The sequence below is a fragment of the Saccoglossus kowalevskii genome, chromosome 11 (genome assembly GCF_978046115.1).
Source record: "Saccoglossus kowalevskii chromosome 11, keSacKowa6.1, whole genome shotgun sequence".
NCBI lineage: Eukaryota > Metazoa > Hemichordata > Enteropneusta > Harrimaniidae > Saccoglossus > Saccoglossus kowalevskii.
In genome coordinates this window covers 30,801,536-30,829,524 of record NC_140651.1, presented here as the reverse complement: position 1 = coordinate 30,829,524, position 27,989 = coordinate 30,801,536, and the positions used below count along the sequence as shown (strand labels likewise).

Genomic DNA, 27,989 nt, shown 5'->3' with positions numbered 1-27,989 from the left:
GTATTAAATGACAAATACTGCAATAAACGTAACTAAAGCAAAATAAAGTTATTTCCCACCTTCAGCATGTTGGACGACGCCATCTTGCTTCTGTAGTCTCGCGTATTCTCGTGGTATTTCAATATACTCTTGATCTGCAAAATTACTGTAGCCAATAGTACACTGATATTCAGAGTAACTTCATGGTTTACTCCCCAGTTTCGTGTGCGATCTTACGGGGAGTGCTCATGTTCTAGGCGGCTTTCTTCAAAATCTAGGTCAGAGTTCCTTTGCCGGTCACGTGACCTTTGGTGTCAAAATGGCGGATAAGGCGAAGGAAAGACCTGCACATGGAGGTATTCCCGAAGCTATATTTGTAGTAAGTATAGTGGATTTTACTAATCCGTGGATTTTACTAATCCGTGGCATATCGTGAAACTGGTTACCATACAGGCTTTGATATTGTGTCAATTTTCTCCGCAGTGTGTTATCCCTTACAATCATAAACCACCTGGTTTCAGTCACTTGTCATTCACAAGTCGCTAGGGTTTCAAAACATGCTTGCTCATGCTATAATCCCTCTACCACGAAGATATGATAAAGGACTGTGCATGCATGTCAATTCGTTCCAGTTCACATTGTCCCACAAATCGATTCCTGGCGTGGCACCATGTAGAAATTACCTATTGGGGACGTGCCATTGAAATGGTTTTTTTTCAAGATAGTAGCACAGGGAGCCCAGGAACTATAATCGATTCACAGTCAGTTCGCCCCAATGCACATTCGCCCCAGACCAGTTCGCCCCACAGTCAGTTCGCCCCAAGTTTACTGGTGTTCGTTTTCGCGGTTATGCGTGCAAGGAAATGTGGTTTTGAAATATTTTAAAAATTATACTAAAGTAAAGCCACATCGAAGGACGCTGATCGCCGCGATTCATGATTGTAGCATATCGCCCGAACCCGTGCTGTGCCGTGTGCTATGATCGCAGACTCGTTTGACCTATTAGTCCGTACGACACTCTCAGACCCGATAGATTTTATAATTGGCGTGCACAGGTCAAAGCAGCCAGCAATCTTTCCGTTCAGGCTTCGATGAGATCCGTAAACTGGACGAGCTTTGAATAGTTTATCGAAAGGTCGAATCGATCTTCAACGAACCGTTTCTCAAACATCGCCATCTTGGATTATTCTATTGAGCAATAGGGGTTGTGTCGGCTTGGCTATTATTACATATGTACTGCAGTTTATTTTGATTCGTCCCTGAAATCAAAATCGGTATTTCCACAACCCATATGCAAATGAGGTCCGAGAGCAAACAAAGTAGTCCCTTCAGGAGTACAGTTTTTCGGAATAAACAATATTTAGAAGTACGATATTGTCCCCTTGGGGTACATGAATATACTTGCTGAGTTAGATGAAATTTGAACAACAGTAATGGTACTTTTAGGCAGTCACTTATTTTGGCCCAAACTAATTTGCATATCACCCATGCAATAATGTTTTCGGTATTTTCACGGTCGATATGCAAATGAACATGGTATTTTTATTGGCTACCGAACTATTTTTATTTTGTAAACACATTTTCGTCTGATCCAGTTCAGATCGTTCAACAACATTTTTGGCATGTCAGGTGTACATCACATAGAATACTACGATTGGGAGAACTTAATATGTGTTGACCACCTGGAAACTGAGTTTTATAAACCTTGAAGGGCTCTCAGAAGATCCACCAGCAGTAAAATCAGCGATTACTATGCAGCCGCAACCATCAGCATCGAGATACCAGGTTTCTGCTGGCGACGTTGCGGCGTTACTCAGTTCCAAATACAAATTACCAACGCCAAAAGAGCAACATTTTATCTGGTAATCAAGACTCAGTCAATCCACGACCAGCAAGCAACATCACACACCAAGGTGTAGCGCAGCCACAGTCCCTCAACGAAGGACTGTGGTGCAGCTAAGCGACAACCGCTGTCGACGAAAGTCATCCCGTCTGTGGAGTATCGCAGTTGCACGGCATGTTTGCCAATGCACAATTCTGTGGCGGGACTTTTAACTTCAACATAAACTGTGTATCATAGTTGTCCAGTTCAAGTTCTGGTTCTGCCGTTATTTATTCGGACAGTGACTCAGATTAGACGTCTGATTATTTTAATTTTTAACAAACAGTGACACGCGTTCTCCGGGCGCGTTCTACACTGACACGCGCTGCTAGGGCGTAACACTTATATTGGAACATATTAATGGGCAATGGGGGTTCCCGACCTAAATTCCATCCCGGTTTGCACGTTCTTTCTTTAATACGAAATAATCAAGTATGGAACATATGTAATAATAACAGAACCCCACACCCTCCCCGTGGCTTTCGTTGCGTATGGAAGTTATTTTCACTCGAGATGCGGTGTATTCTGCTGTACTTTCACTCGCTTCGCTCGTGAAAGTACGGCCGCAGGATACACCGCATCACTCGTGAAAATAACTTCCATACGCAACGAAAGCCATGGGGAGGGTGTGGGGTTCTGTCATATAAAATACATAACATCGAAGTTCTAAAATTTACGATAATGTAACGATTATAAAATACATAACATCGAAGTTCTTAAAATAACGAACAGGGAGCGACTATAAAATACATAACATCGAAGTTCTTAAAATAACGAACAGGTAACGACTATAAAATACATAACATCGAAGTTCTTTAAATTTACGATAATACATAACATCGAAGTTCTTAATGTAACAGTGGGTGTGGTCAATTGTTTCGCGATATACTAGGTATGCGCACAAACTGCAGAGTAATGTTTATTTTTGAGAATCAAATATGATTTTCAACATTTCCCCTGGACTTGAATAACGGTGTACGTCACAAAATGAATGTAAAACACATATACAATGGACTACAAATGAATTGGTTGTTGCTGTACCACAACTTCATGTCACAAAGCTCCACGTTACTGGGTCTTCTAGACGCCTAGTTTAATAGGTGTTATTCGGTACTGAAAAGGTGTCGCGGTCACACCTTTTTGATGGTGTGTGCATGGTGTACTACTATCACGCAATGTAGAGCCAACAATGGCAGAGAACAAACACACAGAATACTACTACGTTTTATTTTTTTCAAAATGAATACTGTGTTCTTGCATTCATAAACCCTTGATAACAATTCTTCACTTCTGAAAACTAAACAAATATAATACGTGTACAATGTTAATATAACTACGTTGTATATATAATTATAACAAGTCTCGTGATCCCTTTAGCGTGACCACAGTCCTTGTGACACACACCACCCCCTTTTGAATGGAACGTTCAAGATGGCGGCACCGTATTTTTAATCCGTGCGTTAAAACTGGAACGCCGAAACCACACAACACCGATTGATTGGTTGGTTCATTCATGTTTGTAAGGCAAGCCAGGGGAGATAAGTCAATCGAAAAAGGGGCAAAAAATCGCTATCACAGCGCATGGCAAAAAAAGGCAAAGTATCGCTATCACGACGCATATGGCACGACACCGGTTCGACTCTTCGGGCGATATGCTACAATCGCGGCGATCAGCCTCCTTCGATGTGGTTTTTACTTAAGTATAATTTTTAAAATATTTCAAAACCACATTTCCTTGCACGCATAACCGCGAAAACGAACACCAGTAAACTTGGGGCGAACCGACTTTGGGGCGAACCGACTTTGGGGCGAACTGACTTTGGGGCGAACTGGTCTGGGGCGAATGTGCATTGGGGCGAACTGACTGACCACCCTATAATCAACTGTAATACGCAGTCTCTATGAGGGGGGGGGGGTATCGGCTGGTATCTAGTGTAAGAAATAGACAAGGGATGAAGGCTCCAGCCAGCTCACATTTTTTAAACTCGAAAAAAGAGATGAAAAGAATGAAAAGTATAATATAAAAAAAATACCAGGTTGAAGAATATTAGTTGCTTCTTCAAATTTCGCCAAATCCCTACCTACATTTTACCGATATCTGCAGAATAAATCAAGAAAACTACACAAATTTACTCCATTTAGGAATTCCTAACGGTTTGCCCGAACGCACGGCACAGTTGGAGGCGTGGCCTGTTCAGCATTTGTCAACAACCAATCACAAGACTGCTAGTATAATTAGTATAGTATAATTTATATCTGCAATATTTGAGTGTACATGGTACCTTTTTTGAATAAACATTTATCTATGTGCAAGACCTAACCCCCCCCCCCCCCCCCCCCCCCCGAATTTTGTGTAAATGTGTTGATGTTGATTTCTATGTAGGTGTGCAAAGTGCTGTCAATTTCAACATACTTTTGTGGGCAAGGTCTTGTCAATTATTAAAGTGCCTGTGAAATGGCTGCTATTTTCACGCCTAAAATTATCAATTGATACATAAATATTATTATTTTTTATGTTTCTAAGCATGAATTATTTTTTTTAAGTGAAAAAATGTGTTTTAAACTCAGTCTACGGCAACTTTATTTTTGTGTATTTTAAAACGAGGCTCCTCATTAGCTTCTCATTTGCATACAGAAATTCCCCTTGTGACGTCAGAAGGGGAAGTTGCATGGCAGCTTGCATTGCCGATACGTGTAAATAAGGCAAATTTCTTGTGCAGTTTTCTCGTCTTTGACTATATTGTCACTTATGTACTTGTTCCTCGAGGAAGAATGGACCATAATGAACACATAGTATATATTTTGGTTGCATGGGGTTGAGTTAGAGGCGAAATATGTCCGTTCTGGTGTAGCTGGTCACCGTGATCGTCACCGACACCGGCGCACGTTTGTACACTGTTGCTGGACAAAATAGAATTTGACGTCAGAATTATCTCGTTATTTAGCAGGTTACTAGGCACGTCACTACACTGTTTTATTTCATCGATTGTCTGAGTAAAACTTTCAAAATTAAAATAAAAGAGAACATATTTTGACATTCTAAACATTAGACTATAGTGATCACTATAAAATAATTTAAAAAACGACAAATCACAGTTACTAAATAAATGACAGCCGCGTGGAAATAAATTGCCATTTTGTTAAAATAGGTGAACGCGTCGGGTCACAACGAGGGCAAGTGCGTTAAAAGCGGCGTTTAATTGGATAGTTAAAATAATCGAGATCGACACACGTACAGATAAATTCAGAGTGGATTCGAGTTAGCTTGATCCATGGCGTGATTTTCATAATTATAACATCGTATTAAAACTTTATTTGGTGGAAAACACATTGACCAAGCCCGGATTCATATTTCATAAATTAAAAATTATGCAGATCAAGCTGCAAGCATGGAGGTAAAAAAGAACAGAGGTGTGAATTCGACATTCAACACCAATCACCAAACAATTCAGAAACTTTTAGCCTTTGAAAATGAAAACAGTTAGCAGTGTGTAAGGGCTATGTAATTTCTTGTTTGTCCGACGCTTCGTTTTCGTGTCACTGTCAAAATTATTGCTACCTTTTACTTAACAGGGACTAAATGGTCTCTATAAAACGATAATCAGGATCGCAAAAAAAGTCAACTGATTTGAAACACTTGCCGGACGTCTCTCTCTCTTCTGAAATCATGGGCTAGTCCGGAATCTATTTCTTTCAAAAGTGTTGCGCCAGGTTTACGTTGTCGGCATTTCTCTTTAAACCTAGTCGTTTTTTTATGGACGAGGACAGTTGAATGAATCTAAGGTTAAGTGATGTCGCACCTTCGGATCGATTAGAAACATGTGAATACATACACTATGGCTATAGGTTTTACTGCAACTGCCCACAACACAACATCTAAAACCTCTCTCTCAGAAAAAAAATAAAATAGACAAAAAAAATCGAAAAAGTGCCGACTGAAAAATGTATATCGTTTAAAAGTATACTGAACGACCAGTGTTATTTCGGCTCAGGGGTATGACTTCCTCTCACATTTTGTCATTTGGTGGCGCACTTTCGACAGTCGACCGTTTCACGATAGGTGGGCGTGGCTACAACACGAGAAATATACCAAATTTACTTGGATACGAGTAATCATTTTCAGCAAAAAAATCAATAACTACCCTTTTCAGTGGGACACAGATCTAAAATGGGAAACGTAGGGGTGGGCATTGAACAGGCACTTTAATCTTATTGACAAACTAGAGTAGAAAGAATAATTTTGGCTACAAGACGTAACTGTAACAAGATGAAAGTCAACTGGGATGTACGTAATTGCATTTTGTACACTTTCTCTGGTCTAATTCAATTTTTGGCCTCTGATGGCATCCATATTCAATATTCAGTCTGTGATAATCTGAGTTTAGATAGCAGTGTTGCAGCCAGGATTTTTTTGTTAGGAGACAATGTGTCCCATGCACGTTAATTTTGTGAGACATTTGCATTTTTTGGGAGACAATAATAAAGCAGTTCAAAATCAATTTCAACCAACTTTATTTCTCAAATAAAAAACTTAGCATGCAATTTTTACTGTGTTGTTGTGAAGACCACTTGTCAAGTTGTATCATCATTTGTAGAGCTATTAATAAAAGTGACATCATCGTAAGACGTACATTATCATAATGACTGGCCTTTGGTTAACCTCAGCAGGGAGCTCTCAGTCACGCAATTGCGTTATTAATTACCAAGTCTGAAACCGTTTTGTTGAATATACATGTACATCTCTGTTTTAACTTCTTCCATTCATTTAAGGCAACATCAGTGACAATACATGCACTCTTTCTGCTTCTAAGCGGTTTCGTGTCTTTGATTTGATTTGATTTTGTACCGAAAATCCGCGTTCACAATCAGCAGTTTATACTGGCAAAACCAAAACTATTTTCGGAAGTTTAAGCAAATTAGGAAGTAAACCACGGTGTTATGTGTACAACAGTTTCCACAAAATTGCCATATTTCGAGTTTTGTTCCCAGCTAGCCTGATATCGGCGTTCAAACGTCTTTTTCTTTTCAGACGAAGGTTCACCTTGTTCAACTTGAACTTCAGGTGACTTGGCGATCGTTTCGGCGTTGCTCACATCTTGATCATGATCACTTAATGACTTGGACCTTTTCTGCAATAAATTTAAAGCCCCATTACTTAGGAAAAAACGTAATACGCTTTTGTCGCCCTGCCACAAGTTGCCGACCCGCCATGACTTGCACGTTCGGTAGACGCGCGGCAACAACAAAGAGTTTTACTTGTATCCCTGACAATGTGACTGGGGAACACCCTCTACGCAGTGCGTCTTTCTGCCAATCAAATTTGTGTAAAAATTGCAACAATGTTTACTCTACGTTTCAATCACAGAGTATACGAAGGTGATGACCCACTGATAAACAAAATGTGCGACATGGCTCACTATTTTTAGTGCGTCAACTGTGGCCCAGGGTTTGTGAAATAACGCGTCATTGCTGTGAATTTTGTTGTTTGTTTGTTGTTTTAATATAGGTACACATGGTGAAAATATTTATTTTATTTTTTAGTAGTTCCATTTTTGAATGTGGTACTCGTATGCTTTCTGTTTGAAAAAAATGTTAATATTTTCCAGGTTATGTGTAATATTATATATTGATTACATTGTGTTGTTGTTAGAAAGCCAACAGTTTTTGTAAGAAAGTTTCTGTTGGTCCATTAGTGCATCATATGCAAGGCTGACTGGTCCATTTCTTAGTAGACTTTGGTAGTACTTAATTGCTTGGAGTTGTATTTTGACAATCAGCAGTAATCATCCAAGTTCCATCCTTGTACCAATGTCACTAGTCTTGTTATTTACATTTAGTAGGTGTCTACATATACTTCATGTAAGTGGTGTTTTTCAGTAGATGTTTTGTAAAAATAAAGCTGAACATAAGTGTTTTTCCAACTGCACTGCTGTAATCTTTGAATGAACCTAGCCTAATGCATTACAGAAATATTTCGATGTTGTGTGTTAGTTAAAGCGAAGGAGTCATCACCTCCGTATGCATCAGATGGGCATAGCCAGAGATCTGCCCACGCTGGTCGGCGCCGGTCGCTAGCGACCGGTACTTAGAATTTCCGACCAGGACAAAAAGTTGGCGACCGGCGCTATTCTATTTGTTTATGATACACACAGGATGTCGGCCACTGAACCATCACAGGGTTCTCTACAATTTGAAAATTAAACAGGGCGCGCCAATGTAAAATGGGCGTGCCAATGTAAAGTGGGCATGGCACATTTGTAACGTGCATCATTGGCATGGATGTTGAAAAAAATGGAAACCAAAAAATCTATTAATCTACATATTATTACATATGCGTAATATATATATTATTACAAAATTAGAATTTTGAAGAGTTATTATAAAGTAAACGTCAGCACGTACAATCAGCTGATTTTAGTTGCACGATTCATCACGCGGCGACATCAGTTGTTTACCAGTAATGATCGTGTCCAGAACAAGACGTAACAAGTTTGTTAATTTATTTTACCAAATGGATACATGCATGCTTTATTTAATTTTCAGCAAAAATTGTGATTTATATTTATTTGGACTAAGCAAAATAAAATTTATCATGTCACACAAACGTTTTGTAATTGGTTCATTAAAAAATTTGCATGAATGTGCGTCATCGGCACCAAAAAGCAAGATGATCAAACAAAATAAAATTTACACAATAGAAGATTTTCGATCTGCAGTTAACAGTTACTATCAAAAATAATAGAATTATGTATAAAAAAAACAAAATACATTCATAATTTTCATTCGAATCGAAAGTTTATTGATGTCTTCTTCGTTAAAAACAGCAGTGACCCGAAAACAGTTCATTTTACTGTGTGCACTCTGATATTATGTAACGATGCTTTTGATTGGCCAAAGCCATGCATTGTTGCGAAAAACAGTCAATCAGAATATTTGTTTCAAGAATGAACACAAGTAAATTTATTTTCTCCACTTATGCGAGTGGCCGTTTTACCAGGGTTTTTAAATCGTGATTTGAAAAAAATTCAACTTTAAATAGTGACATTCGTCAAAATATAAACATTTACATGTTTAAGCAAGCATTCGTGTGGACTTCTTGGTGATCAGCAATGTCTGTGATGGTACATCGGCTGCGCTGGTCGTTTACCAATCATGCAAGTGCATGGCTGCCGTTCTTCGCTTGGCGGTGACGATGTTGCCGCTACAAGTCACGGCGTGAACTTGGTTTTAACCATAGATCTTATGTTTTAACGAATGGTTTTACCGATATCGATTTTATATATTTGACGTCACCCTGGCAGTAAAAATAGGGGTACGGTAATACACTTTCTAGGCCATATGTTTATTTTTAATCGTATTGGAAAAACTTGCAACTATTTGTTTGGTTGTGTTATATCCTCACGGTGACCTGCTACGATAACAAGCCGGAATTTTCACAGTTGCACCTTAAAACAATGAACCAGTTACCCTGAGCATGATGAATCATCTTCGGAAGACAATGAGTGATGGCCTGTTTTGTAAACAATTCTTTGTCTGAAACCAGGGCGCACAGGAAATATAACAGGGCGCTGACAATTTAAACAGGGCGCCAATTTCAGATAACAGGGCGCGGCGCCCTGTTAAAACCCCTCACGGAGAACCCTGCATCATTCTATTGTACTTGTTGGTTTTAACACACAACAACACAATGCAAAAAATTAACACACAACAACACAATGCAAAAAATTAACACACAACAACACAATGCCAAAAATTAACACACAACAACACAATGCAAAAAATTAACACACACAACACAATGCAAAAAATTAACACACAACAACACATTGCAAAAAATTAACACACAACAACACAATGCAAAAAATTAACACACAACAACACAATGCAAAAAATTAACACACAACAACACAATGCAAAAAATTAACACACAACACAATGCAAAAAATTAACACACAACAACACAATGCAAAAAATTAACACACAACAACACAATGCAAAAAAATAACACACAACAACACAATGCAAAAAAATTAACACACAACAACACAATGCAAAAAATTAACACACAACAACACAATGCAAAAAAATTAACACACAACAACACAATGCAAAAAAATAACACACAACAACACAATGCAAAAAAATTAACACACAACAACACAATGCAAAAAAATTAACACACAACAACACAATGCAAAAATTTAACACGCAACACAATGCAAAAAATTAACACACAACAAAACTTTAATAAAAGAAGACACTCCTGTTCAAAATCAACGTACAAATGTGACATCGGCCTAATGTGTTTTTGTTTTAACCTTCTGCGATTGACATGCGGTTAGTTTTAACAAACGAACCAGATTGGAATAAGTCGTACATGGTCAAGTTTAGTCGTGTGTAGGATTTGTTGAGTTGAACAATAACTTGCTCACTTCACCGGCAGCGATGCACTTGCACTCGAGTGTAGGAAACTTCATTGATGTTTTTGGCTTCATGACTCGTTCATAAAATTAAATTCATAAGCTATATTCAGTCAGCGATACAAGGAATACTTATTTCTCACTATTAATGTGATTTACCAGCATTCCATTGGAAAAAGAAAACAATTAAATTCTTGTTTCCACTTTGGTCGTAACAAACGAACGACATGCTTCGACCAAAAAAATGGCTGCCAGGTCAGAGGTCAATGTCTCAAAATAACACATTTTAGATGTGATGCAAAAATAAAGTGTATATATTTTTTTCACTTTTATAAAAGCAGATTAATTTTACATTGAAATATTTAAAATAAAAGTTAAAATAATAAGTAGTTAAATCGTAGCTAGTAGAATGGAAAAATGGATATTAATTAGCTCATGAATATTAATTAGCTCATAAATATTAATTAGCAACCAGCACTCAAGTCAGGCTGGGCAGAACCCTGGCTATAGCGTGTCATTGTTTACAAATAAGCGTCTACCCATGAGCCTTTGCGTTTTTAGTATGTGTTGTTAAGGTCGTTTGGGACTCAATTCCCGCGCGTGTGCAGGGGACGACCTACTCACTTTAAATTTGAATGTTTGTTAGTTGTTTATAATCTTAATAAATAATCAACGTGTAATTTTAAATGTTTTTATAGGTTGTTTATACCACTAAAATTCAAAAAGATACAGATTCTTATTAAAAATGGTTATTCATATTATTACAGCCTTTAGTATCAGCCCCCTTGACAATTAAATTATAATCCTATATAGGAAATGCAAGTTGATTACATTTCAATGAACACAATTTAAAGATGGCCGAATGACGGCCATTTTTGTAATGAAAATCATTAAAATGAAGCATTTCTCGGCTGTTTACAGATGGATTCAAACTTGGTACATACATTGAACATTATACGTCCCTGATGCACGTCAATTTGTTTTTCAGATCAGATTCAAAATGGCCGACTTGCAGCCATTTTGTTTTAATAAATGTGGTTCTAGTGCCATATCTCTGACATGCTTTGACTGATTATGTTCAAATGTCATACAGATGTATTGGTTTGGTGATCCGATTAAAAATGGCTGATTGGTGACCATTTTTGTTCTAAAAATCATTTTAATTAATGCTGTTACATTTGTACATATCAATAACTGTTGTTGGTCTTACATGCCATTCTATGCTGAGATTGTGCAATTCTGTCTTTATCATGGAACATATTTTTGTTTTTACAGGAAGATGTCGAAAAATACATGAAAGATCCTGCCCATACAACGGCTGAAACCGTACTACAGTCTCTTGATGAGCAACACCAGAAGTACAAGTTCATGGAACTTAATTTGTTGCAAAAGAAAAAGAGGTTAGTTTATATATTTGCATTCATAGGATGAAGGATGGACATTGTATGGATAAAATTACAATTACTGTAAAGTACTTTATTTTAGCTGGAATTAATTTTTGCTGAAAAGACTTTCTGGGTGTTTTATATGGAATTCACTGATTTTTGACAAGTTGAATGTGAAATATAGGAAAAAATGTCTATTCGCTGGATTTTATTTTCACTGAATCTTTCCTTTAGTGAAAATAGCGGAAATTAATTTCAAGTGAAAATAAAGTATTTTACAGTAATGAGTTTTAGCCAACACATCAGATATAGACAACCCTTTATCATTCTACACTGAATGGTCACATACAAGTACTTTCAATCCATGATTACCATGAATGTCTGGTTTTAAAATAATTTTTTTATGTATTTGTTTGTTTTCAGGCTGATGGCTCAAATTCCAGATATTAGAAGCACTTTAGACATTGTAAAACATTTGCAAGGCAAAAAGGTAATTTAAAAGTTATTTGGTATTGATTTTGAAAATATTGAGAGATTGCTGTAGAGTATGTACATGTATGTATATGGTTCAATTATATTATACTGATAGTCATAGGGGAGCACACATATGTGCAGTGTCTGGTTGCCAAGTACCAGTTGTTATACCCAAATATTAAAGAATTGCATGTTTTACTATATGTACATATGTATACGTCTTCATTAATAAAACAACATTCATGATTTTACAAATAGCGAAAACAAGTTTAAAACAGAAAGAAAGTATTTTACAATATTTAGTACATGTATATCCCAACACTGAGGGCGCTGTCTTAGATTATGATATTTTGAATGCAATTTCTGCCATAAAGAAGCTGACGTTTTGTTGTGCATGATGCTATTCAACCGGTTTGTGTTATGTTACATGAAACTTACGTATACAGACACATTTTATTTATGTAAGCTTATATGCTCTACTAACAAAAATACAGTATTTCTTATTTTTTACCATAGACAGTATACTTATTTTGTGAGACAATTTGTGTTATGAGAATAAAAAACTGGAGGGGGGGGGGAAGTAACCATGAGGCAAATCAGTCTAGTGTCTGCTGAGAACAGTGCTCGTGTCAGTTGCACATTGAATATGCTACTAATACATGTCATTTTTCGTATCTTTTTTTCACAGACTTCTCCTAATATCATAGATACTCATTTTCTATTAGCTGAATCGGTTTATGCTAAATCCAGTGTGGAACCCACAGATAAAGTGTGTCTCTGGTTGGGGGTAAGTCATAATTATATCAACCCTGTGCCACTCATAGGAAGAATTTTAAGGGTGATTGTAATTTATATTCTCAATATAAACATAGAGTAGAAGATTCTGGAGTTAAGTCTATGGGTGCCTCCAGCTAGTAATGCAGTGAGGATGTTTTCAAAGTCTTCAGGAACATGTCAATTTTTGTTACGTTCAAGTTGTATAGAAAATATTTATCATAATCATAATTGAAGCCACGGCTTTAATTAAAATTAAATTTTGTAATGGTGACTTCAGATGCGTCAAGTCTTGGTGCGGCTTCAATTGGGCATTCACTGCGGTAACAGTGGCATTTTTTTTGAGAAAACAGGCCTGAAGAGATAATGATATGCTAATGAGATGCACAACGTTGATAGCAACATAAAAGAAACTTTGTTGCAATTCTAAGCACTCTTTTTGATTTTCACACACAGACAAACTTGAACACACAATAAATACACACAACATACTGCACAATGAAACGGTATATCTCTTTCTGAAATATGTGGTGGCTCTGAAAAGGGCCGTTTGGTTTGTGTGTGCAAGTTAGCACGCGATTAAAATCCCAGAAAATCTCCATCGTCTTTGTCGTCACTGGCAAATGTGTCGGCTATCTGCTCCCCAAGTACCTCGTCGACTTCATCGCCGGTTTCACAATCTTCATAAATGAGATGATCCTCCGACCCATCCAGTGCATTTGAGATACCAGGCTTCTTGAATGAGTTGAGAACAGTTGATGCGGGGACAGCATTCCAAGACGCCACTACCCATTCCAGCACGTTTTTTTTTCGGTGCCTTTCGTTTTCCTGCTGCAGTCAATATAACATCACCAGTCTTCATCCAGTTGTCCCACTCGTCGTGCATATCATTTTTCAAAGGCTTATTGACACCAACATCTAAGGGCTGGAAAATAGATGTCGGACCACCGGGAATTACGGCGATGTCAACATTGCGGGACTGGAGCTCTTCTTTCACCCGAGCTGTCAGATGTATGCTACACGAGTCCCATATCAGTAAACGTCGCGAATCATCGCTTCTCTTTGGGAAAACATCACAAACCCACTGCAAACAAACTGAAAGAAACAGAATGAACAATATTGTCATAGAAACGCCACCCGTAACCTTAGTATTAAAAAAACTTTGCCGATAACAGAACAGGCTGGCGAAAACAAATGATAACAGCTTCGTGCTCGAAAGTCGGACAGTTAAAAGTAAACAACAACGTCAACGGGACAAAGGTTGAAATGAAAGCACATGGCTCAGTGTTTTTTTATTGTAATCTAGTATTATTCTGTTCTAACATTCATTTTATTTTTATCGATTTTTAAAATAAAATTAAGTACAATAGTACACACGATTTTGAAAATTATCAACGGGCCTAACTTTGTACCATTGACACAAACAGTCAACACAGAAGTGAAGCCCATTTTTTCGGAGTTCGTAGTTTTTATGTTCATAGTTTTGACACCACTTTACTCAAGGGTTCTGTTGCCCGGCATGTTAAAACTTAGCGGCGTTTAGTCCATGTTGTAAAGGATATTGATGCTGTTGATGCAGTTGTATTACAAAACGATGAAACTGTGCAATTTTGTCTTCGTAAGCGGGTGGCAGCTTCTGACCTATCGATGTCCTGGTGCGAGTCGATAGCATTTGGCGTTGCTTGAAGGCACGAAGCCATTCATTTGATGCTTTAAATTCCGGATATTCACTGAAGCTACGAGCTTGCAGGAAATGAAACATTTATTTGTTGCATTTTAGTACAGGATTAGACTCGTATTTACAGTTGTCACCTAAAAGTTATTGTTTTCATTCATGTTACTACTAAGATCATTCTCACTCAATGGCAGTCTGGGTGATTGCATGGCAGGAAATGAAACACAATAGACCATCACGTACGTGGAAGTTCGGGGTGCGGCTAATATTGCAGGGTTTCCCTGTGATCAAAACTTATGAATTTTAACAAGAACAATGTCTCAAGTTGCGGCTTCTATTAGAGCGGTACAGGGTTTTAAAAGGTGTTCCAGAAGTCCTGAAAATAATGCCTTAGAGTCGTGGAGTATGCATAAAAAGCCATTACTGCTGCAAAGTGCCCTATTAAAATCACCATTAAAATTCAAATAAATGGGTTGTTTAGACTATCACTGAAAAAAAATGTTGTAAAGGTGTTGTTGACCAAAGTTGTGATGAAATAGTCTTTGACAACTGATAAAAGTCTTAAAATTGTATTTCTCTCCAGGTATATAATAATAATTCAAGCTATGCTTTTAGAAAAGAAATTGTGTTTACTTTATTTCTTTGTTACAGTCACAGACTGAAAATGTGGACTGTGCGTATCAAAATGCATAACACACATACAAAATATTACTAAATGATTTAAGAAATACAATATTTATCATAGCATCTAATCCTTAGAATTCAGTTGCCTATATTGTAAATGAATGGAAAGGTATACATTGTACAGTTGTATGTATATGATGTCGTTTTCGGAATCGTAAACTTTATTGTCTTGGTTACAATAAACTCGTAACCAATTTTGAATTTGGATACATGTATGTTGTTGATCAGTATGAACTGTTGACTATTACATCACTTATTAGTCCCCGTTCGGACAAAGTCCAAAAACGAGGACTTATAATTTGGTCTCCGTCCATCCGCATGTTCGTGCATCCATGCGTTCCTCCGGAGTCATATCTCAGAATCCCTTGGACCGATCCCGTTAATTCTTTGCATGTGCCTAGTACTTTATGTCGGACATATTCACAAGCAGTGTTTCAGCAATTTGATTCAAAATGGCCGACTGGCAGCCATCTTGTTTTTTGAAAATGTTGTATTTTGGACATGCTTTGTCTGTTTTCATTCAAACTTGGTACATAGATTATACATGTTAGGATACATGTCCATGACGAATTATTTCACAATTGGATCAAAGATGGCCGACTGGCAGCCATCTTGTTTTTGAAAATGTTGTATTTGGGACATGCTCTGTCAGTTTTCATTCAAATTTGGCACATACATGTACTTTATACATGATAGGATGCATGTCCATGACAATTTGTTTCAAAATCTGGACAAAGATGGCCGATTGACAGCCATCCGATTTTTTGGCCTTACTACTATATTTCCACAATTTATGAACCGTTTTCATTCGTATTTGGCACATATATCATACATATCAGTGTGTTTCATAATCAGATTAAAGATGGCCGAATAATGGCTGTTTTTTTTTTTGGCCATATTACTACTACACGGACACATGTTTTGATGTAAATAAACAATCTGTTGTATTCGCCACTTGGAACTCAAGTTTCAAGGACACGCTCACGACAACCCCTCCGCTTTAATATGACGAGCACAAAGAGAACTTTCAAAAATTTAACAAGGACTGTTTCATTTTCAATGACTTGTTATAAAGGTGAAAAGTGGCTTAAAACATGTGCACCTTGCATTACCTGGTCTCAATCTCTTAAATAACAAGTCTATATTTTGCCAACATGCAAAACAGGTAATTTTAATTTCAATTTTATGTGTTCTTTAGTTCACAATTATTGTATCAGAACTTGAACTTCATCCATTAATATTTTTTAGTAAAATTGCAACATTTAATCAAAAGATCTCCTAAAACAGTTTTACCAGACATTATTCATTGGTTTCCAAGTTTATCTCATGATTTCCCATGATAATATTGAGAGAGTACCATATAATGCTTTCAAAGAATACCGATGAATGGTACGATTCTAAATTTATGCATTCTGACTTGGAAAAGTCCGATGTTGTGAATACTTGTTCATCATAATGTTGTATGAAGGTGATCGTCACAGGCAGTTTATGCCTAATTGTTGATTTTAGTTTTGAGATGCTGTTGCAGGAAAAATGTTATTATCGAATTATTTTTGTTTTGATTACTTGCGGACTTCACAAATTTAACCAAAAAATGTACTTGTTGTAGAATAAAATAATGATGAACCAGTTATCTCTATTGACAAACATATTTTTCCCGCCATGGTTATATCAGAAGTATCCTATCTTGAACAGCTGGCATTAAAATTGATTTTTTTGCTGTTTTTTTAGAGCTATTCACTTAATTAAATACAATGGAGTAAATTATATAAAATATATCAGACTATCTGCTCTTTATTACCGTATTTATCCGGCTAAGATCCCATGCCCACCCCCTCTTTTGATACAATAAAGAAATTGAGGTCATGTCCGTGCATACACCCAGGAGGTCTTTTTCTACACATCTAAAGATGACACAGCCCCCACTTGTCAGATGTGATTATAGTTGGCTATGAATTATAAAGTTTGAATGTATATGTATAAAATCGGGTAGGAAGATTAAGTTGAAAATCAAAAGTATGTTACTCAAAGTTAACAGCTAGGACATCTCTATTAAATTTAGTAAAATTTGCATAAATTTTATCAAAAATTCACAATCAATTGAATATGTGTTGCTAAGATGTGAACCACTGTATTGTGTATTTCTGCACTAGCTACTGTTGAACACCGGTCAAGAGGCAGTGAAAACAACACAAACTCAACTTGAAGTAATCCGGAATGACCAAATTTATATATGTTACACATATAGGGGTAATCTTGTTACACTGTTCAGTTCGAGTCTCAACTATGACAGAGTACAGTTTTCTGAGAATTTAAGGTCTTTGTTTTCACCATGATGGTTGCTTTGAGATGAAAATGCCTGGATGTCTGACCCCAAGAATTGGACAAGTACAGTATTTGTCTATTGTGAACTAATACCTGAGTGATGTGTACACATTTATCCTGATTCAATAAACCTCACTTGCACATATCAAATTAGTGTGCAAATGTACAATAAGTGATTTACAAGATACCTTACTCTCTTAGAGTGATTTTCAAATACACATAATAGAAACTTTAATTCTCATGTTATGTTGAATTTGTCGGATTTTGAAGCGTTTTTGGTACCAGTGCTTTCACAAACTGGAATGGCAGTTTTATTACATTGAAAACCCACAACCAGAATGTGTTGCTTTCCTCACCCTGCTTACATTCACCTGTACATACACTGAAAATAGATCAGTGAAATTGTATCTACTGTTTTGTACTGAATGGGAATATTGGTAATATCACCTATCACCCCTATCTTGTGAAATAGAATGACCCTATGTAACAAATATTTACAACAATACCAGCATTTCAGTCGTGAGTGATTACTACATAATAGTTATTTATAAATCGTGATATTGCTATTGGTAATCCCTGCAGTGAAATAGTATCTAGTATCCTCATACTGAAATGGAATATTCCTAATATCACCTATCACCCCTATGTTGTGAAATAGAATGACCCCATGTAACAAATATTTACAACAATACCAGCATCATAGTCATGTGAGTGATTACTACATAATAGTTATTTATAAATCGTGATATTGCTTTTGGTAATCCCGACAGCAAAATATTTTAGCTGGGCTTAATTTTCGCTGAATGGGTGTTTTGTATGGGGTTTATTTTCACTGATTTTTGATGAGTTGAATGTAAAATGTAGGACAAAAATGTTTATTTGTTTGATATTATTTTCACTGAATCATCCCTCATGCAAAATTAAAGTATTTTACAGTAGTACCTACATTGTAGTATCCCCCTACTGAAATATCACCTATCACCCCTATGCTTTTAAATAGAATGACCCCATGTAACAGATGTGTACAACAATACCAGCATCTCAGTCGTGAATGGTAATAGTTATTTGTACAATATTGCTATTTGTGCCGTATACATGCATCTCATTTTGAATTAAGCAGACAGTACATGTTTACTTTTGATTAACAATATTGCAATATATACACTGACATTTCTAATTTGATTATTTTTGAGGTTCACAAGGATTTCAATAATTTTGGGTTAAAATGCAAACAAGGATCCTGACAATGCGTCATTCATATTTTTGGGAATAATTTTTTGGTGTTTTTACTGGATAAATCACAACTTTATAAATAATTGTATATATAACACTTGGGCATGTTTATTCTTGTTATTTTTTTTAAACAACCTTTTGTGTTTTTTTGTTTGTTGAACAAAAATGGTATTTACTATCTGATTTTTGTTGTCAATGGTGACAAGTTGTTTTTTGACACAGAGACATGGATGATAGATTCAGTGACATGCATTGTGCTAGCAATAAAAGATCTCAAATTCTAAAAGTGGTTTTCATAATAGAGCTTTACTAAATGCTTTATAGGACCTAGGAAATAACTGAAACGAGAGGGCAAGATTTCAATATCAAAATTCCATTATTCTATTAAATTTATTATTCCCACGTGGCTGTAATTACCGGGGTTGCAGCAGTAATATTGTTTGAACGTTGTGCACACGTGGTTAGCTATTGTACAAGTCAGAATTTGAATACACATATGTATATAAGTATAAATAGCTCCCCTGCGATACCAGTATTTTGTACAGGGATAAGTAGTACTGTTCAGAGTAGCATGAAATCTCGCTGTATTATGGATGTACACCGACTTTGCAGTAGATGTTCCATCTTGGGCATGTCTATGTGAGCCTATGCAACAAAGCAGATGAGATATCATTTGTGAATATATTGGTGGATATATTGTACGGTAGTTCATCAATCTACTGTTCAGTTTGGTGGATCCTGTGTTTGTAAACTGATACAAAGCTGCAAGTTTTAGGATTAACATGGATGTTGACGTAATGTGTCATATTATGATATATAGCGGTAGCTGGTGATTTGAATTCATCTGTACAGTGTGTGTATCCCAGAATTGTAGCTGCTCCCTATTAAGCCAGCATTCTACATCTACAACTAGATCTGCCTATTTGAATTCATCTGTACAGTGTGTGTATCCCAGAATTGTAGCTGCTCCCTATTAAGCCAACATTCTACATCTACAACTAGATCTGCCTATTTGGATTCTACTTGATGGTGTGCGTATTACAGAATTATAGCTACATGTACTCTCTGTTGAACCACGGTGTGTGTATCACAGAATTGCAGCTGCTGTCCATTGAGCCTTTGCACGAGTGTCACAGAATTGCAACTTCTCTTTGTTGAGCCGTGTTGTTCGTACATTCGTATCACAGAATTGCATCTGCCCTGAGCCACCTTTAGTGCAGAAGTGTCGCTGTCCTAGTTGATTCAACAGACTCTATCTACAGCATCACATGGATATCACTATAACCTAGTTTGAATTATTTTATTAGTTGTTCAGTATTGTGAATCATCACTTGTTGAATGTGTGGCATTCACGTATCAATGTCTCTTGCAGTCTTGTGTCCTAGTATATTATTTATAATTCATTTTTACCATTTTTAATATAACCAGATAAAAACTAAATAGTTTAGTTTAGTATTTAAGCGCTGCCTTGTATTAATTTGCTCTATACAGTGCAATATTTGGAATGTCCTTGTGACACAACTGTATTATGTTATTCTCAGTCTAATTTGTACCATTATGTTAGTAATAGAATACTGCCTAATGAAACAAATTTTAATCAAACAGTAATTAACTCCATAAAGGAATTTCATCTGATTTTTATTTGCGTGATTTGTCACTAAATAAGGTCAGCTGATGTGAAAATTAAGTCTTTGTTGACTGGTATCAGAACTAATAGAATATACAATATACAATATATTGTCACACTGTTAAGTATACTTATAATAGCGAGGTGGAATCACCCAAGCTGTTGCCAAGGAGTTTGACCCTTTTGTACCTCTGTATTGCGTTTGTATATCGGTGGATGAAAACAAGATGGGAGTTTATAAGCTGGCTCAAAAATCGGGCCAATTTTAATCGTTTGATGCACGAATTTCGGGACTAAGTTGCAACACTTACAAAATAGGGCATTAAAGGCTTTAATGCTGACAGCTTTGTGTTAGGGTACCGAATATACAATTAACGGAACCACTTTTGGTTTTCTATATTTCATCAATTTTGACTGGAAAGCATACTTTTTCTGTTATTAGTAGTGCTAATATTAACAGTATGTTGATTGATATGGGATTTGTAAAAAAGATTGTATTCTGGAATTTGATACATCCTAGTGCTTGTGGCAATTAATTAAATTAAATTAATAAACCTAAATTAACCAATAATATTATAATGCCAAATTTGAATTCATTCATCTGTCATATACTAATGAATTAATTTTATTCCATACTGTTCTGATTCCCTGAAAATATTACAGCATACGGTTTTGTTTGAGTATAATTAATATTACGCATATGTCAACATCTATTTGATTGACAATTTATCTTCATTCTTCATCAACAAAAAGACATTAATTTTACTGGTAATTGCATGCCAGATTGTGTTCACTCTCATACTTGAAAATCTAGAGTGTTTTTGGATTGATCTACAGTGTTCTCTAGGAAATCAGACACACAATGTTATTTCACAGACGAGTGAATCGCATTTTGCGAAATAGTAGCCTTGTTTTTACTGCTTTCTTTTTTGTCTGCATTCTAATTCAAAAACGTATCAAAAACAATAGGACAATTGATGTGGATAAAACAACTCAAAACGATATCCTACCAGGAAAATTCACAGGACTCTTTGGTTGGGATACAACCCCATCAGTGATAAGTAACAATGATGCTATACCGTTGCAGCAAATGGCTAAAATGGCACGGGATCTTGAAACCAACGACATGAGAGATGTGTTCCCTTCATTTACTGAAGAGCAAATGGATGAGAAAGTACTGAAATTTGGAGATAACTGGTATGAAAAGAGCCATGATGTGAAACTAAACCTAACCGCTATAAGCCTTGAAATGAAGGAGCGATATGCACGACTTATTGATAGACAGAATACCGTTTTGACTCTGTTTCTGATGCATACACATTTAAGTAAGCACGTTACAAAATTCATCATGGATTACTTCCAGTACAATTCAGCTACATATAGCAATGTCACATGGTGCGATAACCAGCCATGGAAAAAACCACCATTTTTAGATCATGTCTGCGAAAGACCCGCAGCAGTCATCCAGCAAACTCCACTGCAAATTAAGCATGAACTTGCTTCAGACCATTGTCAAGGTATACGAATGATGCACGATTTCAGTCTACTAGATGTCCATCTACTAGGGTTTCGTAACGACTTTGATCTAATCTTAATTGTACAAGATCCAATGCAGCGTGTCCTTGACTCGTATGAAATGTTTCCGTACAAGAACAAGTTTTCGTTGAAAGATTTTGTGAACACCCTCAGTGATAATAAAGATTTTGCAAAATACACTGCGCATAATTTGCAAACAAAACAACTTGCTGGTGTACTAAGACAGTGTTCACATTATTCAACATACAGACAACAAAATATTGAGAGAGACTTAATTGAAACAGCCAAGAGAAATCTTGAAACCTTTGATGCAATTTTTCTCGTGGATCATTTGACGGAATCGATTAATTATTTTGAAAACAAATACAAATGGAAAAGCGGCGATAAAAACGTTGCTGCATTAGTATCTGATTTACGAGCTGCTAATTCGAAAATGATTATTAATCAGAAAGTGAGTGAGAAAGACAGAGAAATAATTCAAAAAGCACACTATTTAGATTTGGAACTTTATGATTTCGTCATCCATATGTTTTTGAATCAAAGTGGTTGGGAAAATACATTTAGAAAACCAAAATCTTTGCAGGTTTTATTTGAGTATAGGTAAAATTGCAATAAATATATAATTTTAATGATTTATGAGATAAGAATATACAAATTTAATATATATGTACGTAATATGTGATGACATAATATTCAGAGTTCCACGTGCACGTTAACCACTGGTGTTTCTAATTAATGGCATCACAGAGCGTAGTGCATGCTTTGAGACATTTGATTGTAAATGAAAATGAAGCAAGATTATTGTCGTATTTTAAAATGACAAACACATGTAATACATACTATGTGAACAACTATGGTTAGAAAAATGATCCGAGACAAATACCGACCAGTTTTTCACAGAAATTTTAGAAATATACATGTACATTTGTATTTTGATTTGTGACTGCATACTACATTACTTGCATATTCATATCTTAACAATCTCTGCTTTTTATAAAATATTATTTTCAAACATTAATGTTTTGTAAATGTTATATACTCTGAAATACTTTATTTTAGCTGGAATTAATTTTTGCTGAAAAGACGTTTTGTATGGAATTAATTTTCACTGATTTTTGTCAAGTTGAATGTAAAATATAAGAAAAAAGGTATATTCACTGGATTTTATTTTCACTGAATCATTCCTTCAGCAAAAATAGCAAAAATAAATTCCAAGCGAAAATAAAGTATTCTACAGTATTATTTTGCAGTAGTTAGTATTCTGCAAGGTAGCTAAGTTGTTCACTAATTGAATTATTTGAAAATGCAAAAAAAGACAAAAACATCACTGAAAAAAACTTGTCAGTTTCAGTAAATTTGATTTTGATCTTTCGAATGGTCACACCTAGTCTGGAGCTTCCATAATGCAGCAAAGATGGACAATGCTTTCTACATTGTGGAACATAAATGAATGAGTTAATAAATCATTTTTACCATGTACATTCTTTCTATTAATTTATAATAGCAATAGTGAAAGCGACCATAGTTTTTATTCTTGATGTAAGCCATTGTTTGACCACCTTAAAATTTATTAGACCATTGCCACCAACGAAAACTGCTGCTTTTAATACTGTAACCATGGAGAATGCAAGATTTCTGGAGGGGGAAGGAAGGTACCTTTATAGCGACATCATTACTACATTGTACTTGTATTATGGGATATGTGCATTTGACCTATGACCCCTAACCCTTTGAAAGCCAGGGTCAACTATTTTCCAAAATATTAACCATGACATGAAAAATTATATACAAAAATTATAGCATTCTAAAAGTTGAACTTGAAAAGGGAAATGTTTTTGGAAATATGACAGAAAATCACAAAATATTGTGTCATTGGATTTTTTTAGATGGGAAATTTTAATCTCACAATTGTGTCATTGACAGTTTTAAACTGAATACATGTATAGAGGATATTGTGTGTGTTTTATTTATTTCTATTGATAAATATATATTGTTAAGTCTTCCTGTTCTGGGAATATTGCGTTATTCCATGTAATAAACATTAGTACCCTACTTACTTGGGTAATTAGAATAATAAACCATTGTGTACCCTTCCTGTATTTATTGAAGACTTTTTCCCTCTAAACTTTTTGTGAAATATTCTGCAATTTTATACGCATTTTTTTTAAAATTTATTTATTGATAAATTTTCCCGTGCCTAAAATACTTTGGACAACATGTTTACAAACACAGTTGAAATGTGGTTTATTTTATTGAAACTTTTTACAAACCAGAATCTTGACAAAATGTGTTCAAGGCATGGCAGCCCCATGATCACTTAAGAAAAACATCTCTGGCAACATTTGTCATATCATTTGCTGGTTTAGCAGTAGAGAGTTTCCACAGCTATCAACATCCATTTTCAGATAGTTTTCTTCAACTTTAAATTTTGGTCAATGTGCTAACAAAAGAATGACATTACCAAACTTATCCACAAAAACACAAAATTACAGATATGAAACACAAGATTAATATTGTTGCAGTCAAATCAGTACTATGGTGCACACATTATGTAATGCAGTCTGCAGCATAAAAATACTATCTGCCAATCCCAAATTCTGACTTGTTAACTCAGAGATGACTATATACCATCTGCCCCAATCACTTTGATTCGGACAGCCATCAACACAGCTTTTCTCTGCCCAAACTTGCATGTCTTGTTCAAATAACACAATGGAATCTTATTCAATCAGTACTGAATCTGCAGATCGCTATGAGGTTAAATCTAGGTTAACCCAAGGGGTGTGTCGCATGACGTGATTGGCCCTTTTCCGCTGTCATTAACATACATAAATAATTCATCAACTAGAAACAACACACGAATTTCGGCATTTAAAGTTGTTAATACTGCCAAAAACCTGTTCTGTTTTATTTAAAATGCTTAATAAATGTTGCAAATAATATACAGGTCTGTGTTTGATAACATAATCGCCGATTATGGCGGGCATCGTGAGACTCTGCACTTTTCTCGTTTCTGGCGATGTTGCAATGAGCAAATTTCTCATATATTGTGGATGGTCACTGTACTGTACTATTTGTATTATTGCTCTAGATTGCTCAATCCGTTTTCATACGTTTTTGCCATGGCAAAGTTGCCTAATTAGCTGTTTCCCCGAGGCCATATTGTGGTCTTCCAGTGTAGGACGTGTCAGACCACTTTAAATTTGGCAATGTAAACAGCACCTTGTGCTACTGTTTTGATCGTTGCCGTCATAATGTAGACGTTGCAGATATTTTCAGAGTTAGTTATGTAGAACAGTAGTTTAGCAAAGGTTTTGTAGCTGATTTATAATAGTTTTAGGCGCTTTTCAGTAAAATCACACCGGTTGATACATGGTCGGTAAAACCATCCAACTCTACGATGTTCGTTGTGACAAACAGTTTGGGGAAAATTTCCAATTCCCTTTCACATACAACTTGAATGACATTTAATGTATGGTTTCTCCCAATTCCTTGGCTCTGTAGCGTATTGATATTGTTATTTTTGAAGCCACATTTAGCCAACATAGTCGTCATACATTCAGAACGCCGGTCCATGCTATGCGCATGTACCGGAAGTGATCAGAACAAAGATCTATTCAGAAATGACCAGCTCCGACTGAGGTCTTTTTGAACAGCGACCTCGCATGAGATTTTCCCCCTCCTGGGGTAACCTAGAAATTGGAAAATAATGAAAGATTTTTCAAGTTGTGACTATGGGGGGCGCTTCATTACTTAATGTGTCTTTATTTGGTTCTATAGTGCCCTCATAGTCCTACATGTACAATGCAAAATGTGAGGAAGACTACCGGTACTGTGATACACAAATGGAATGCTATTCACATCATTGCTGTTTCTGTGGCATGGAGACTTTTATACAGTTTGTTACTCTAATGAAACTTTCATATAGACGCCCTTTAGTGACAAGGAGTTTGTGATGTGAATGTTGCTGTTTTGTTCCTGTTTCAAGTAAAAAAAAATGTTTGTTTTTTTTAAACTTAGCATATTGTAGCTCCCCGGCCTAGTTACTTAAATTACCTTTGACTTCCTTTGAGTTTTTTAGATTGCGTATTGACTTGATTGATTGGAACAACAAATTAAAGTTAACTACCGGTACAATGTATGTAGTAAATTGTGTTCTAAGAAGCATCTCCCATCACAGTACCGTCCTAAGTAAATGTAACATAACATTCATTGCAAATGATTATAGACTTATTTTAACATGATTTAAATTTTTGAGTTTTCATGGTAGTTGGCAAGAATTGGTTATGCTTGACTTGTTGGTTATAAACAAATCCAAGTAATTTATATATTTGTTTGTCCAAGTTGCATGTCTGCACAAATGATTAATGAAATTACTTGAGATGCCATTTGTATGCTTCTCTTCACCATTTATTGCTGTACTTTTGCAGGCTAATGTCATGTTAGAGTACTGTAGAATACTTTATTTTCGCTGGGAATTAATTTTTGCTGAAGGAATGATTCAGGGGAAATAAAATCCAGCGAATATACTGTTGTTTCTATATATTTTACATTCAACTCGTTAAACATCAATGAAAATAAATTCCATACAAAACACCCAAAAAGCCTATTCAGTGAAAATTAGTTTACAGTATGACGTAACACTTGCTATTTATAAACTATCGGTATTCTCTTCTTCACTATTTACTGTTCTTTCATTGTTTGCAGGCTAATGTCATGTTAGAGTATGAAATTGACGATGCACAGCTGCTCCTTGAGAAGAATCTAACTGCTGCAAATAATACACTCTATCAGGTTGATGATGATTTAGATTTTCTTCGTGACCAGTATACAACAACTGAAGTCAGTATCCTTTGATAAAATGGCTAGGTGGTCTTATAATAGTTCATTAATGTGTAAACCTCTGCTTGAATGCCAAAACAAATGGTATTATTCATAAAGTATTGATGTTGAAGATGTTTTATAACTCTCATCTTTGCTAGCCAAGGTCTAAGTTTATTCGACCAAGCCTCTATAACAGACCATGGCAGAACGACCATCAAATATGCGTATTCTAACAGCGCCCCCAGTAGTCAGTTGCGGCTAATCATTGTCCAATCAGTTTGCGTGTTACAAATCCCTCTTTGGCGTTTCATTTTAAACAAAATGGCGGTGTCCATGAATCGTGATATTTGTGATTATAAAATTGCGAAAGTTTTCGGTGTTGGTGCCCTCAAGCCTCATCAGGTACAGGCATTTGACGCAGTTTTGTGTGGGAAGGATATCTTCATAGCGACAAAAACAGGAAGTGGAATTTTGTTTCATAGTTTAGTACGTCCAAGCTGATTTGGCGCCTTGTTTCGAGGCGCGCCCAATCAGATCTCACTGCTTAAGATATGCAATTAGCCTATGCGATCCCGCACGGTATCATGTAGAGACCTATACTATAGGTCGAAGACACGATTCGGACGATGTATAACTCTTAGTTTATGAAACTTTGAGTTGACATACTTCAGACATTGTTCTCTGAACAAACTGTTCAGTTAAAGTAGCCATCTATGTGAGTGAGTTTTGGAAGCTGTGCCTTTAAATAGGCCAAAGTAAATTAACTACTCCCTCGGTATTATGTTTTTCAATGCTTCAAATAAATTAATTATTTCTAACATTTGTATCCATATTTATTACAAGTGACTGATTTTCCTTCACAATGTTTTTCCTTCAGACATGGCTCGGGTGTACAACTGGGATGTAAAGAGGAGGCAAGCTGCTGGGTTGAAATAATTGAATTCTAATATCTATTTTGCATCAATAGTTGCTCGTTTTTTACTTCTTGTCCATTTTGATCACCAAGCATATACCGCTGAGAAAATGTACAGATATTTGTAACTGTGTCATTGATTGTTTATTTCATTTCAATATATAAATTGCTTACCCTGATATCCAGAACTGTATGGTAGACAAGTCAATGCTATGTTTGCAACAATATTAAAAACTTTGTTTTTATGTCGCTTCTAAA

General features: G+C 35.9%; 2 protein-coding genes across 3 annotated transcripts in view; one reads left to right on the top strand and one right to left on the bottom strand.

Annotated features, from left to right (window-relative positions):
- LOC100371275 (cullin-5-like) overlaps positions 1–109 on the bottom strand; it is a 37,253-nt gene extending 37,144 nt beyond the window's left edge. Inside the window, exon 1 of the mRNA XM_002737393.4 lies at positions 60–109. Within this exon, the coding sequence (XP_002737439.1) occupies positions 60–83 (24 nt within the window). The 5' untranslated portion in view covers positions 84–109. The remainder of the gene's footprint in view (positions 1–59) is intronic.
- Positions 105–27,989, top strand: LOC100371121 (prefoldin subunit 3-like). Of its 2 annotated transcripts, XM_002737392.4 has the most exons (6): positions 105–358; positions 11,557–11,681; positions 12,090–12,156; positions 12,829–12,927; positions 26,702–26,840; positions 27,696–27,989. In XM_002737392.4, the coding sequence occupies exons 1-6, from the start codon at positions 299–301 to the stop codon at positions 27,752–27,754; spliced, it is 549 nt and encodes a 182-aa protein (XP_002737438.1). In that variant the 5' UTR covers positions 105–298; the 3' UTR covers positions 27,755–27,989. The 2 variants fall into 2 exon arrangements, 1 of the variants encoding a protein (XP_002737438.1); XR_014930868.1 differs by lacking the exons at positions 105–358; positions 11,557–11,681; positions 12,090–12,156; positions 12,829–12,927; positions 27,696–27,989 and adding an exon at positions 20,511–23,646 and having other exon boundaries at positions 26,702–26,775.